The sequence below is a fragment of the Elaeis guineensis genome, chromosome 2, assembly GCF_000442705.2.
Source record: "Elaeis guineensis isolate ETL-2024a chromosome 2, EG11, whole genome shotgun sequence".
Taxonomy (NCBI): domain Eukaryota; kingdom Viridiplantae; phylum Streptophyta; class Magnoliopsida; order Arecales; family Arecaceae; genus Elaeis; species Elaeis guineensis.
This window is the reverse complement of record NC_025994.2, coordinates 116,398,749-116,415,033: the sequence shown is the minus strand read 5'-3', so window position 1 is coordinate 116,415,033 and position 16,285 is coordinate 116,398,749. Positions and strand designations below refer to the sequence as shown.

The following is a 16,285-nucleotide window of genomic DNA, read 5'->3' as shown; positions in this document are numbered from 1 at the left end:
ATTCAAATATGTACACATACTATATATATGCAGTATATAAGAATTCAGGAATATTAAGAAGATTAGATATAACATGGGTTTGACTCAAGACTGACCCATTCATTAAGCTACGATAAAGTTTTATATGCACAAGCATGCAAACATTATGAAGTTATTTATTGGGCTACATGACCGTATCCAAATTTCACCCACCAGAACCCATTTTGTGATCCAAGCTTCACTATTTTCTATGGGGCTAGGTTAACCAGCCTTCAGTACCACCACCGCCAATCATGTTTCACCAAACTTTTTTTATGCCAGATTAATGCAAACTGAAAGAAAAAAAGAAAAAAAATCAAAATATCTAAATTATTTTTTTAGTCTGCATTATTCCACTAACTTGAATTATGATTCTTTTTTCTGAAAAAAGGATTATATTTCTTTTTTTTGTTACAGAGATTATATTTCTTTTAACATGAAAACCTTTTTCAAATTCCAGGGTTCCACATCCACACAAGCTATATATTATGATTGCTAAGAGTATATAACCCAGAATCCACCTGGAATCAAAACTCTTGGAATTTAGCAAACATAAATGGAGTCAACAAACAAAGGACATTAGCAAACCCAATATGCGAGACAAGTCCAGCTCATGCCCTAGATTAAAAAGTCAATAAACTAATTCTGCCACCATATGAAATTATATTGATATAAATGACAATGTCCGTTGCAGCAGAACGCGACTGTCATGATAATAATAAGAAAGAAAGTCTAATTACTACACATTTTAATTGCTAGAGAATATAACCCATAACCCACCTGGAATGAAAACTCCTAAACTTTACCAAACATAAATGGAGTCATAACATAACGATATTAGCAAACCCAATATGTGAAACAATTCCAATTAATTCTGCCACCACAAAATTATATTGATATAAGTGACAACGTCCGTTGCAACAGAATGTAACTGTCGTGATGATAATATGAAAGCAACGCTAATTCCAAGTAACTTTGCATTATGAGTACATATCAGTGCTGCAAACTGGTTCTTCTTACTGAAAGAATATAAAGGAAAATGCATCACCAGAACACACAACACCCTAATATTACCAGAGCTCATCTACCACAGTGATTTAAGCTCAGGCCTATTCAGCAAAACAGAATAAAAAGGAACAACCACCCTCATCAGGGCAAAAAACCTGGAGAAAAAGAAAATTGTCAGAGTCAAAAGCATGACGAAGGGAAAGGAAAAAAGAATCCATGAAAATCATACCTACTTATCTGCTGTCAGAGAAATATATAAAAACTCAGTGTCGGATGGACACAATGTCACCCAAGATATCATAGAAATGATTTAGGCTAATCTTCTCTTTTCCAGAGTAAATGGCCTCTGCACTGCCTCCCGTGGATCCTTGTGCAGCCATCTCCACAAGCATATACAACTTCTTCAAGGGCATCTGAAAACATCCCAAAGAAGATAAGAACCAACTACAACATCAACAAACATTCCTACAGGTTGATGTTATTCTCAGCTTCAACCAATGTAACAGTTTGTCTATGTTAAGGCTCACTGGGGCCATTGCATTTAGCAAGGTGACCATAAGGGTTCAGAATCTACAGAAGTGACTTTACACTTCAGATGGTTCAGACTCGCCAACTTCACTTCAAGCAATACCAACATGATCCAAAAGGGATTGTGGGTGTTCATAGTACTGCACACCAACAGGTTGCTCAAAAGCAAAATCTCACTATCTATTATTGCTCAGCTAGAATATATTAAGTAGCAAACCAACATGAAATATCATTACAGTTTAGTTATTTCCTGTAGTTCTCATCGATGAGTGTGTTAAATAGGTGGGTTGGCACGAGAATTAGAGAAATTGAGCTTACGTCATGCAGTGCTTCAGCTGCTAAATCAATATCATCTTCAGCAAATACATTAAGCCCTTGCAAGACCTGCAGAAAGGAGATTTCATGAGCTAAACTTACTGAGCAAATTGTGGCCATAAATTTCAAAGAACCGAACTAATAACTGCATAGTTGCAAGACAATGTCAATCTAACAAAATTTCTCAAGGTTGAATGTTACATTTATAATGCTGCCAACTCATGTAATATTAGAAGTCTAGCTTGTGCATGCCATATTAACTTTATGGAAAAACAGTAGCTGATCCTAGCAAATCACCCTCCACATCATGGAAAACAAAATCTCAAAGGTCATGGAAGCCCAACCTTGGCGACCACCTTCAAGAATGGTAATCAAGCATGCCACATTTACAGAATAGTTACCTAAGTTGTTTTACTAGATGCACCAATACCAGCTAGCAAGATATCTGGTGTTGTCACTTACCTCTGGCTCTGATATGGTTAGACTTCAACTACATTTCTAGAAACAAAGCGATAAACATATGATTTTTGGGCCTGTTTGGTATTGTTATCATTTTCTGTTTTTGTTACTCTGCAAATAAGTGAATACCAGATGGAGATGATATTGGAGATAGTATTTATGCAGAACTTCTGCCGTTCCTTGCTTTAGATGTACCACTCAAGATTCAAATCTAAAATATCTGGTTTCTAAGCAGATGAGTATGAACACAAGGCAATATGTTGCTGCAAAAAACTCTTACAAGTTTTACCAAAGAAAAAGAAAGCATCATATCATAGAACTTTTGTCCAGTCTAGTTCAATTTCTTCTTCGATTTTGAAAACAAAAACAGAAAACAAATGCAATATCAAACAGACCCCTCCTGACATGCATAATATCCCAATGGCAGGTAAACTTTACTTCTATCATTATACATCCACTAATCATTTCCTTCTTATTTTCAGTAAAAAACTTTCTTCCCATATTCCTCACCTTTTTTGCGTCTGCCTGGTCTAGAGTTGGAACATGGTATGTGACAGAGAATGCATCACATATGCCAAGAGACTCCAGAAAGCCCACCTCACTTGTTGTTCCAATTACCAGCATGTTCTTACCCTGCAAGAGGGTATAACATATCCATCATGTTAAGACCGGTGCAACTTGCCCTATTTGCAGTTTACAGAACAAGAACTGTTAACATCGAAAAGCAAATGAAAGACTCGGCAAATTCTGGCCAAAATACCTTAAGAAAACTCAAAAATTTTTAATAGTATTGTTCCATGATACCGGATATATGCAAGTACGACTGGTAAAGCTTAGGTATATTTGATCTCATAATTCTTTTCTTGATTTGCTAAGCTTTTGCAGCAACCATTTCAGAAAGAATGAGCAGAAGGAAATGGAAGAAATAAGAACCTTCGGAGGAAGCCGTTTCAGGAGCACCAATAATGTTTGTGAAATCAAATTTGAAAAGCGTGGCCCTATAGCAACATACTCCAATAACCTGAAGTATAGAATATGCGGAACTGTCATGCATAAAGAATAATCAGGAAATATCATAGTGTAAATATGCATAGCATTTAATTCTCACAGAACATTAGAACTATCCTAGAGGGCAAGGGCACTTTCCTTACCATGTTTTAGAGGTGGGCGACCAATTATGTTTCGTGCAATTTGCAATTTGTATATAAAAAAATAGGGGACTGACTATTCTTTTCTCTCCAGTAACTTTAGCACATCAACAATAGTTACATAAGTTAGGAGTTACCTTTCAATGTCATCCAGAATTATGATGCTTAATTGAGATTTGTAGGCATCCTCAAATACCTACATCATAAAAGAATACAAATCAGTTCTAGTACGCAAAAAGGAAAAAACCATTAAGACATCAACTTATTAGCTAGTTCAGTTGCAAACGGCAAGAAACATTTCAAGATTTCCTTTTAACATATATAAAATTAAATAGGCCAATTCAATTAGAAACAAACCTTAACAATTTGTGCACATTTACTGCTCTCACTGAGACCAATCATTGTTTCTGCTGAGATCTATAGTCACAATAAGGTGTCATATCATCAGGAACAAGCAAACTTAAAAAGGTGGATCATCCTAATGAGAAGATGCTTACTATCTTGACATAGGGGAAATCACTGTCAATGCCAATCGTAGCTGCCATTGCTGTCTTACCACTGACAATAGAAACTTCATCAGATAACATACACACTGCAACAAAGAGAGGTGAAAAGAGCAGGTATATGATAAGCTACCTGCCGCTTGGCCCTTCCAGAAGGCAAGTAACTAGTGGGCTGCCCTTGCTTACTTTAACTTGCTCCACAAGAAGCATAGCTCTTTGATAGATGTGCTTATGCCTCTCACCACAGTCAACCATACCATTAAGCCTGCATGCCATTTATGGTTCAAGTTATAATGATATGTCCCAAAAACATGACAGAGATACACTTCTCATAACCACGCATGAACACAAACTTTGAAATGATAAGGATGTCTCATAATTTGATATCCTGTATTTTGTGAAGCTAACTGAACAACCCAAATGTAATCCAAGACTGATATTGGAAAACATGGTAAACATACTTTCCAGTTCAAATTTCAATGACATCAAAAGATCACCAATGAATAAACCTTACAACTGTTTAGACTGGCTGTGAAACCAAATGACCAAAAATATTACATTTGAACTATGGAGCAAGCTTCATGCAACTAATATTGAATAAAAAAATGCATGTTTCTTGAAACAAATAGTATGTTTAGACCATCAACCTTGTCACATAGAAAATGTACTGGAAAACTCATTTAGTTTACTTCCACATCTACAAAAATAATTATTACGCTACAGAACATTTCTATCCAGTGTGGATTTTGATGCAAAACAAGAGTATCCTTTAAGTAAATTTCCAAGCATAAAATTTATTGATAGTAATAACTTGACGATACCTGCATCGTTCAAGATCATCTGTGGATGCACCAAATGCAGGGACAATTTCTTGCAAAGCATACAAAAAATCATCCATCGTAACTTTTATACTCTCCTCATCTAAAGGTTTAGTAAGATCATCCATGCTTATTTGCCGATTCAAGGCAAATGAGACTGCACTTTTGACAACACCTTCCAGTTCAGCTCCACTGTAGTTCTTCGTACGTGCAGCTGCATCAAGATATGGATAAGCACTTTAGTAATCACAAAGCCCCATTACATATAACTCTATTTTACATCCACAAGATCTGATATATGCTTCTCTGCATTTAATCATCCCTAAGCTGAGAGCAAGTCCTTTGCAAGTGCATGCCTTCAGTTTTTTTGCACAGCTGTAGGATGGGAATTGCAAATAAAATTTTTCATTTCAGATAGAACCATGGAAAATATAGTGCAATTAGTGTCAAACTGTTTGAAGCTCAAGTTAAGTGCTAGCACATACTTCCATTGTTGTCAAAAAAGTGTCCATCAAATACAAAATATACATTTAGCGATTAAGGTCACTCAATGAAGTGAGAAAGGTAGCAGAGACACCAAAACGGCCACAGCCACTACCCTACTCATCAAGCATACTATTAATGCAGATATCCTGTCTCACAAGTCTACTATGATCAAATGTGTGAAATATCAACAGCCACTTGTTCATCTATTAAGACCAACCGAGGCTAATGCAGTAGCTTTACCACCCTGACAACAAAAGCAAAGAAAAAGGCCTGTAAGCATGCAAGCCTTGCCATATCGAAAAAACTTAGGAGCAGGAAACTTCCTCAAGGGTGAAACACCTACTTCAGAATCTCCCAAAAATCTCATACCTCAACCAACAATCCAGTTACTATATTCCCCACACCTGCACCTGAATCCACAACTACTTCTGGTAACTAAGTGAAAAACACAATAAGCCATCATTATATCCAGGAAAAATATTCTCAGTTTCATCACTAGATTTATGAGTCTGATTTTCCCTTTGTTCCAAGCAGCAGTCATTTTTCTCATGTCCAGAGTTCTGGCAACTTCAATCGACGCTTCATAGATTTCCGGTTGCCAACCCCTCATGGAAACCTTAGCCTATTACTCCTATGGTATCATCTGCTACCGGACACTTCAACTGTAGGATTTTTTTTTTTTAAAAAAAAATTGCAGACATTAAAGCACAGCATCAGTTGAAAGAAACCCCTTGACGCTCTATGATCAGAATTTCATGCTAGGAAAGCATTCTAAGAAAGCTCAAAACTCCATCTCAAATGATGATACTCCTTTGCACAGAACTTTATGTTCTGCCTTGTTTGTGGATGCAAGACTGCAAGCGATACACTTCAACTTATACTATTCCAAGTGATAAATTATATAAATCTGAAGTATCTGGACCATGGAAGCACAATTTTAACAAAACTAAAAGTGTCCTTGACTTACCAATAACAGTCAGCTTTTCCACAGGACACACAAATATGAAGTACATGTCATTCTATGGCAGTGGAAGTGTTGCCATGTCAGCTTAAGGTGTTTGAAGGTTGGAGAAATGAAGATATGCATGATTATATATATATATATATATATATATATATATATATATATATATATATATATTCCTCTTGCCTATATATTTAGCACACACCCACCTTATCATGCTAACTAATAGCATCACATATTATTTACCTGCACTCTCTTCACTGCCTCAAAAGCATAATGGTAGAGCTAGCTATCTTTAGAAGTTAACTCTTTAGGATCACTGGCAACTAGTTGTATAAATAACACCCAAGTAACATGCTTTCACTTTCACATCATACCTTTAATGCTAGAAATTGAGAAAATCCTCATCCATTTATTCTTTCACTTGAAAAATTGAGAAAATACCGACAATTATAACTTTATAACATATCTAGGATGAAAAATTCAAACTCCAAGCTTCATGCTCATTTCTTCCCATTTAAATTAGATACCAGGTGCTTTCTCTTGTCAAAAAGTAGTCAGAGTGCAAGGGTGACAACTGCCTCAACATAAAGTCTGGATGGCTATGTGCTTGCAGAAGTGGTGTTTGATTTGTGAACAAGAAAATGATGAATGGAGATAGCAATTTTCTTGGAGCAACTATTTCTGTTTTTTTTGGCTGAAAACTTTTACTCCTGCTTGAGATATCCTGAGGGTTGAACATATATTTGCCCATGTAGAAAAGGTTAAAGGGAAAAAAAGGCCTTATTCCATGTTATTGTCCCCCCTGGAATCATTATGTCCACACTCAGGAACAAGCAGATCTGGCTGGAATAGCTATTCCACCCTTGTTCTCATTTTTCCCAAAAAATCTCTTCAGCTGCACCAAACACAGCCTTAGAAGTTCAACGTTCAACAGTCATAAAATTAATGTCCAATAACGAGTACTCATCAACGTTTTAGCAATGCACTATAAAAAATTGCTTCAATAATTTTAACTTCCAAAAAAGAATATGAGCATGGATAGTTATGCATGCTGAAAAAGTATAGTCGCCATGAGCAAATTATCTAGCACTAAATACAACAGCCACCGAATACCATAAACTGCAATAGAGGTCCAAATAATCCAAAAGATGTACAATATATAATGGTACACCTATACAGAGCAACTATAAATACATAACCTAGTAAGAGAATAAAATGATTATTTTAACCTGTACCAATGACTTACAGTGATCTACTATATGATACACAAGAAACACTAAAATCTGTGCAATACACACTAAAATCTGTGCAATACCCAGTATGAACTAGGTGTGAAATTGGACACTAAGCACTTATTAGGCAGTCAACATCATCCAGGAAGTCCACATGCACACCAGGGAAAACACCAGTACAAGCAAGTTTATGTAATATGTGATTAGCAGGAGATACTTCCCAAGTAACCAGGCAGCTGTTCTACAAAATAACTACTAGTGCTTTATGAACCATAATCCTCAAACTGTTGCACGAATATTTCAGTTCAACATTAAACAGTACTTCCACTCACAACAACAATATATTAATCAAATGGTGAATAGCATCAACATCAACTCATAGTAACAATGTAGCAATTAAAGTAGAAAGATATGCGATGTACTATAAATTTAGAACAAAGGTGCTAAAATGTCAAAAAGCAACTATTGATGATTTTTTCTGTGATTATATCCCGTTGACATAAATATGCTCATAAACCTGAAATCAATATAATAGTATTTGGTACGCAAAACCTATCAATAATCATATTTTTTTTGCAAATACAAGCTTCATAATATCCTTCCTCCAAACTTCTATTCATGTTCTTTTAGATCTCTTCCTCCAATAATTATTCTTAGGTATAAATTTAGTGCCCTTGTAGAAGGACGATCTCTCAATCTAAAAGCTATCACCATACAATCTCAAGTGTGTGTTTTTTTTTTTTTTGGCTGGTGTCATCTCTTCCTATCCTGTATTTATATTTTTTTTAAAAAAATGTAAGTGTCCTCTTTACCAGCAGAAATTCTGGATCCCTGGTATGATTTTACAGATTCTTTACCATACCCCAAAAAGAAAGTATGTGGGTGTCCACACACCCGTGCCCATGCCCACAAACATGCCTGCCTGCCCAATGCGGTCCATGCCCCTATTACATCTACAATGCAGTGTTGCTAGGAACATTTTTCACTTTTATATTGCCACATGATTTAATCAACAGAGTTGCATAGCACCACTAATATTTAATGCAGGGACAGCTAGGCAGGACTCTGTAATCTAATATTTTAATGCTAGAAGGTTTCATGTTTAGATTGCCAATTCTGTGGTTGGGACTTCTCTGTAGCTGGACTTCAAACAAGATAAAATATAATGTCTACTATACATTTAAAACCAAAACAGTCCAGCATGCACATTCTACTGTCCGCAGGACTCAGACCACAACATTTTGTATTAACTAGGCTACAAGCTTCCCAAGAGAAGGGGTAAGGCAGATTCGGACATGTTCTTTTCCTTTTCCTTTTCCTTTGTATTCTTGAGGCTTCATTCACTTGAATCTTCCATGCACATGCATTGCATATGCCAAAACACTAGTATATGTAAACGAAAAATGCTCCATTTTTGTACCGTGCTTGCATGCACACGAGTGCATGGGTGGTGACCACCATATGGGCAGACTCCTTTCACTCAAATCTTGTGCACATGCATTCCATGTGCCAAAACACCAGTATAGAAATTCTCCATGTTTTTTGCCATGTTCAAGGGGAAAATGATACATATCCACAAAGCCTTTCATTTCTTATGGTTGCATGGCCAGACTCCCTCAATAAATGTGCCAAAGGATTCATATATGTAAATAGGAAATGATATAATATTTCAACTTTTAACTTGATTTCTACACCCTTAATAATTTGACAAAATGTCACCCTCATGAATAAGTCTCGACCAATCAAGTGCCATGCTATAAAAGAGTCAAGGGAAAAGTATGAGCACATACCAAGCTCTTGAAGGTTCACATCTGCTGCAAGAAAAGAATTTTCTTTCATTTTATTTGTATGTATTTGAAGAATTTGCAAACGACCATGTTCATCAGGGAGGTTAATCTCAACATGAACCTCCAGGCGTCCAGGTCTGCATGTGGAACACATCAAAATATTCACAGTACAGAAAAAGTACAAGCAAAAACAAGAAAGAATGTGAACGATATGATAAGAGAACTGGCAAATATTTTCCACACCAACTAGAAGGAATCAGAAGCAACAAAATTTGAAAATTCCTTATCCGCATGAAGCATTTGAGAATAAAGAGGCCCCCACCAACTTCTCCCACATTTACAACACATATCAGAGCACGTGTAACAATCAAATCCAGTTAAAGTGATGTACAGCAAAGAAACTAACAATCAAATCCTGTTGAACTGTTTATACAGCAAAGAAACAAAATATAAACCAGAAATTGGTTTGTCTCCTAGAAACGTCAAAGCTTTTGTCATGGTCATTTTTCAAATTTCTCTAGCTTCCATAAGCATTTGTGAACATGCATCTTCTGTATGTATGCATGTATACAATATGTACATATTACAGCATGAGCCGCCGATGTGGCTAATTTTGATGAATACCACACCTGATAATTAAACATCCTTGTTGATGATCTATCATATTCTTGCAAAAGAAACTAGGAAGTTAATTATAGATGCATTGCATGCAAGCTACTAAATTAGACAATCCAGCGAAGGCAAGAAACTGACCTTAAGAGGGCTTCATCCAGCAGGTCCTTCCGATTGGTCATTCCAATAAGCAACACATTATTTAAAGACTCAACACCATCTATCTAAAATGCAGTCACTCGGTTAGTATTCAAGAATACAAATGATGAAGCCAAAGAGTAATAATTGGGACAATTCACCTTCGTAAGAAGCTGATTAACTATGCTATCATGTACTCCTGTACCATCCCTCGTCGACCCTCTAGACTGCGGTTTCCAATTCAAAATATTAATAACAAATTCCAGATGTATCAACAATTACAAATTTCTGTACATAATTGCACATAAACATGTTGTCATGATGAACCGATATACATCAATACAATGTTTCAGACAACATTTTATACAAGCAGCAAATTTTAACAACCCTTGATATACAAGCAAATATTTTCATACTAAAAGATCTTTGGCAGACATTTACATCCCATTCCTGCAGTTAATGGTAAGTAAAATGTGCAGTAACAATGTCGGACAATTCTAAAATCTGTGGTAATCTTTTCTCACATATGTAAACACATGTATCAAATCCTATAACATGCACACACAAAAAAATAGATTCTGGGAAAATCATAAGATAACAAAAAATCCAAAAAAAGAAAAAGGGCTACATAGTTTGTGAGCTACAGATGAAGCAATCACTATTCCAACGTAATCTGCTTGTTAATTAAGCACAACAAAAATGAAAACTTATAAAGCATTAATAAAGTTCTAAGCTGATTAAAATTGCTAATTAGCTAGCTTTGACAACTCCAATTCCAGCCAGGCCCCTTATCCAAATGCACCCTACACCCACATCAAAGTTTGTGATTATTTTGATAGCTTTGTGGTCTTTAGTGTTGAATTATGATGTCTCCCAGTGTAGAGGCCCAGCTGATCAGCTCTCCTCTGACATTTAATCAGATACACTTGAATTAGACCCCCATACCTAACCACCCTTAAACAGAACATCTTTATTTGATCCAATTGTAAGATCCGTTCTCCCTCGTTGAGCAACTTAGCTCTCATTAATATATGATTTCCCCTTCTAAATTTCAATACTTCATCCTTTGGGCTTCTTCTGGTTTTGTTCTTCCTCATCAAGAACCTAGTGGATCAACCAATGACCAAGTCATGCTGTAACCTCCTGGCATAAGTTCATAGTATGTCGGTGTCCCAACAACTACTCCAAGAGAACAAAAATGTTTAAGACTATAACAACACAACACCGACTTGACAGTCAATGACTCAGTAGTGCTCTTTTTAGTTTTTGTGTGCATTTGAGAGTGCTAACTCAAGTTTGCAACTCTTATCTTTGTTTATATTTTTCCCACTCACGTAACTTCTCACATGCCTTATCATCTTCCCTAAAATATCCAGCTCCCCAGAATTTCTTCCATTAATTTGTCCATCTCCTAAAATATACCTTTCAGTCCTCTCATGCAATTCTACTTATACCATACACATTAATAACATATCTTTTACAACACTGGTTTGTCATCGTCTGGTTGCATACCCTTTTTACTAGTACAGTTTTGCCTCCGGATACTCTTTTCAAGTATACACCTACTCAATAGATATTTAAGAACCAATAGTTTTAGTTATAATAGTACAGTATCACCCATACCACATAACATCACTTGGACCCGTAGAAACATCCTATGTCAACTTATAATCACGGTATTGACTATCTTCTCATACATACATATTTCATAGGGGTTGCATGACCCTTGCATGGTATCCTGCAGAAAAAAAATTCAAGTGGGGTGCATGGACTCGTCAGTTGCAATAATCACATATACGAAAGCACTGAATCCAGTATCTATGAAGTTAAATTATCAAACAACAAGTCAAAAATAGTTATTAACTGCATTTGAATATTATCAATAGCAGCATATTTGCAGCATTGGGGCAATACCACTAGAGAATATAACTGCATATATCAACTGAATTGCAACAGAATAATACAATTTACATTGGAACTTATCTATGAGGTGATGCTCAACCCTTGACTACATGGAAAGTGGAAATGCAGTGGCAGAAAAGTAGGGTAATTAGATGTCTACCTTACAAATAGCATCGATTTCATCAAAAATGATGACATGTAGGTCACTCTGATCACCTGATAATAAATGGAAAACATAAAATACTAAAAGAATACTGGAAAGTCATACTATACACATGACACATCATAGGATCTATGTACCTCGGGTCCTTTGGTCATTCTCAGCATCAGCAAATAAATCTCTCACATTCTTCTCTGTTTCTCCAACAAATTTGCTTAACACTTCAGGCCCATTAACAATCTAAAATGTTACAGATCAGGTCCTTAATTAATAATAAGATGCTTGATCCTTTGACAGAACATTCCAAAGTCTAAAATAGAGGTAAACCTTGGGTTCCCTTCCATTCAATAATTTCCCAATCTGACGAGCCATGAGAGTTTTGCCAGTTCCAGGAGGCCCATAAAGCAACATTCCCTTGACATGCTTAATTCCCAATCTGCAGTGCACAACCATCAGATAAGCATCAAAATATTACTCAAGTATACAGTGTGAGAAAATTGGAATATAAAATTTGCTAGTGTAAAATTTAAGGCATACTTATTAACAACATGTGGAGGAAAAACTCGAGATGCAAAAGCTCTTCGAAAGATGTCTGTGAACTCAGCACTCAGTCCTCCTATCCCCAGCTTCTCAAGATTAAACTCTTTATGTCTGAAAATGTTGCTGCTAGCAGCTTCACGCTGATTGACTATCTGCATGCAGAATCATCACATTGGATATCCAGACTCATCAAACATAATTAATGTCGCTCATGTGAGAGCCTGAGAGCTACTATTTGCAGAAATAAACCATCTAGAGCTAATGATTTAGAGGGTGGGGGGAAAACAACAGCTACAGAGAGTAAGGACCTTAATGCCGGAGTTTGGAGAAGCTTCAAAAATAAAATATGTATCGTTGGATATAATTCCTCTTTCAATGGCTTTGGAATCTTCCTGGCCCTCTAGCATAGCCTGATTGACTGTAAAGATATAATTTGTTCCACAAAATTCAAATGACACTCTTTGACCAGTTGTCATAACCTGCAAGCCATAGACCAGTTCAGCAACAACCTAAAGCTAATTGCACTCAATCCTGTTAATGAAATTATACATAACAAAACCAAATTTTAGTTATGCCCATGCTTTTTTTATTTTCATTTTTTTTAAAAAGCCTGCAGAGGTATGACACACTCAAACTACTATAAGAAAACCGAAGAAACAAAAAGGGGAAACACAGAACACTTAACTCATACCTTTGTAAACATTATGCAAATTGAATGTAAATTATTTTCTCCTAACAATATCTGATATATGTTTTTAAAAGAAACTGCTGCAAAGCTTTTTTTTAAAAAAAAGTTGGGCATGTCTTGGCACCCACCTGTCCTCCAAATTTAGACAGCAAGGTTTATTATACAAAGATATTGGTGCATCAATAGTTCCATGTTGCCGGATTCACCATTAGACCAGCAAACCCGGTAAATTCACCCTTCCATGTTCAGAATTTGAGGGATATCTTGCTATCAGATTATTACAAGATGAATAATCCAGTTCACGTTTTCCATAGATTATAGAAAACCTCAATTGCAGAATTGATTCTTAAAGTAGCTCTTTGTGTATAATTAACAAGACAAAGATCAAGTCTAGAGCATAAATTACAGAAATGTGGAAAGAAGCGAGACTTTGTGTAGATTTATTAATTCAAGTGCAACAGAGAGGAAAAAAAATACTGGGTGTTAAGCAAAATCATCAAATAGGACAAGCATCAGTGATTCATGTGAACGACTATGAATCTAATACCACACAAGATGACTGCTGGAAAGCACAAGGCAAGAAAAAGCGTTGAAATTGCAGCACTAGTAACAATCAAGAGAAATAAGGATGTCTTGCCTGATCAATAAATCTTTTTCGAAGTTGTTGAGCAAGAACAACAGCATCTAACTGCAAAGCAATCAGTGTTGGCATATCAGAATTCCAACTATCACGCACAGATTACATTGAGAGCCTGAATTTCAAGAAAAACTTTACTTGGTCGGTTCTGTTAGTCTTCCCTTTAACAAATTCCAACTCTAATGTCAGCAATGCTAGCTTAAAATTATCAGGAGGAACAAACCTAAAATGCATAGTCACCAAGAAACCTTGAGTTACGAGCCGAATAAATTGGATCAAACATACAAGAATCAAACATGCCAAACCTGCTAACAGATATTGAGTCGCCCGCAGAAACTTTTGTATAGCGACGTTGAATGGCATTCAAAGCGATATGACCATCGCGAATGCTTTCATGAGCAGTGTGACTTCGTTAAGGATCTACCTCATAGTGGAATAACTGACAGATCACATTTGGGACCAAAAAGAAAATCCAGATCACATCTTGAATGAATACCAAGAAGTCGATTCATCTCGATGTTTAAATAAATAGCAGAATTTGAAGCAAATTAATATTATCATAATCCAGGTTACACTGCTTTGATCGCACATATCTCATTCTAGAACACGACTCAAATTTACCAAAACCCTAGACTCGAATCAAGTTTGGAAGGGAAATCGTATTTTCCTTTCATGGAAAATTTTCTTATCTCCTATCGAGAAATTTCAAGAAAAACGAATAAATGCGATCCTAATCGACAATTCAAGAAATAAAATCAAATCGAAAGAGAGATTGATAATGCCAGAGATCCGGCATTCACATCGGTAGAGAGAGAAAAGAAAGAAAAGGGGATCAAGAAAGGATATCGCAAGGTGAGGACGACGGAGTCCCCCACGAGGGTGAAGACGAGGCTCGATCCGGGCGTGGAGAACTTGCGGACGTCGCCGGTGGAGCAGTAGGCGAAGTTGGTGAGAGCGAGGTCCTGGGTCGGCGTGCTCACCACGACCATGGATTCGGCCGTCGACGAGGGGCCGAACCCGAATCTCCCCGCCATGGGAGGCAAAGAAAAGGGGAGGCCGGACCGGAGCTAGGGTTCCCAAGGGGGAGAGAACTCAGAGAAGAAGGCCCGACGTCAGAGGCTCCTAGAGAAGGTGGGGAGGGAAGACTCAGAGAGAAGAAACGATGCCTTCGACTCAAAGAAATAAATGGAGGCCGGAAAGAGCTGTGAACATATACCCGCTTTTATAATCACCGGCTGCGGCCCCTCTAACAAAAGAAGTGGCTTTCTAGCAAAAAAAAAAAACAAAACAAAACAAAAGAAGTAGACCAAATCCCACGGTGGATAACACGCCACAATACCCCTTGTATGTCATCAATTCCGATTGCACGATATCTATCATGCATGCTCCGTGATTTGTGCTGGTGTATTTGGACCTGGTTCATGCAATAATTTCTTCTTTCTGGCGAACGGTGCTTTCGCTTGTGGCGAACGGTGCATGATTTGGAGTTGCGTTTGGTGTGCAGCAGAGGTTCAGTTTTTTGTTTAGTGGATTTTTTGGGCCGGACACGTCAACGATGTCGTTTAGGGCCCATCATCATATGGGCGCTTGAAGTTGTTTTTAGATGCTCCGTTAGAGGCTAGCCTCCGCCAAGGGTGAAAGTGGACCATAATATCCATGTTAATCTACTTTCAAATTTGAATCTATCAGTATCAGCATCCAATGATCATATTTATGTTCATATTATTTAAAAAAAATAAATATAAATATGAATAGACAACTATCCGATTGATAACTAAATGTTCGATTCTGTTAGTTATATTATTTCACTATATATACATTCATGAATTTTTAAGAAAATAATATATTTATTTTAATATATTTTTAACTTAATTTATCATTCACATAGTAATATCTTTAATTTTGTGAATTAAAATGTAATTATCCGATTAATATCCATATTAATATCCAAAATTGCAGTATCCAATTTGTATTTATATAAGTTTCAAATTAATATGGATATGATTTTTGCATTCAACTTATATCCCTATATGTATCTATATTTTTAAAATAAAATAATATAAATATGGATATATTAGTATTCAATCCAGTTTCAACCTGACTGCTAATATCCTTGATTAAGTCACGAGTCCATCCCAAGCAATGTGAAGACGAGTGCAATTTTGTGCAATAGATAATCAGATTAAAAATTTCTATTAAAGTAAGATATGTATGAAAGAAATTAAAATCCATCTAAGATCATGGTTCTGCTAATAATTTATAGCTATAAAATTCAAGGTTGCGTACAATATTCTATGGCTTTTTTTTTTGGAGGGGGTACATTTAGGCGGTCACACCAT

General features: G+C 36.4%; 1 protein-coding gene across 2 annotated transcripts; it reads right to left on the bottom strand.

The window, feature by feature from the left end:
- Positions 1-870: 870 nt before the first annotated feature.
- Positions 871-15,134, bottom strand: LOC105040856 (vesicle-fusing ATPase). Of its 2 annotated transcripts, none has more exons than XM_029264360.2 (22): positions 14,793-15,134; positions 14,252-14,347; positions 14,085-14,169; positions 13,947-13,997; positions 12,930-13,100; positions 12,619-12,773; positions 12,409-12,517; positions 12,222-12,321; positions 12,082-12,137; positions 10,181-10,246; positions 10,023-10,105; positions 9,273-9,406; positions 4,801-5,011; positions 4,113-4,244; positions 3,974-4,034; positions 3,834-3,893; positions 3,614-3,672; positions 3,262-3,349; positions 2,839-2,961; positions 1,873-1,938; positions 1,256-1,439; positions 871-1,181 (listed from the first exon to the last, which is right to left on the bottom strand). In XM_029264360.2, the coding sequence occupies exons 1-21, from the start codon at positions 14,978-14,980 to the stop codon at positions 1,290-1,292; spliced, it is 2,244 nt and encodes a 747-aa protein (XP_029120193.2). In that variant the 5' UTR covers positions 14,981-15,134; the 3' UTR covers positions 871-1,181; positions 1,256-1,289. The 2 variants fall into 2 exon arrangements, with proteins under 2 accessions (XP_029120193.2, XP_010915893.2); XM_010917591.4 differs by having other exon boundaries at positions 934-1,181; positions 1,260-1,439.
- Between the last annotated feature and the right edge of the window lie 1,151 nt (positions 15,135-16,285).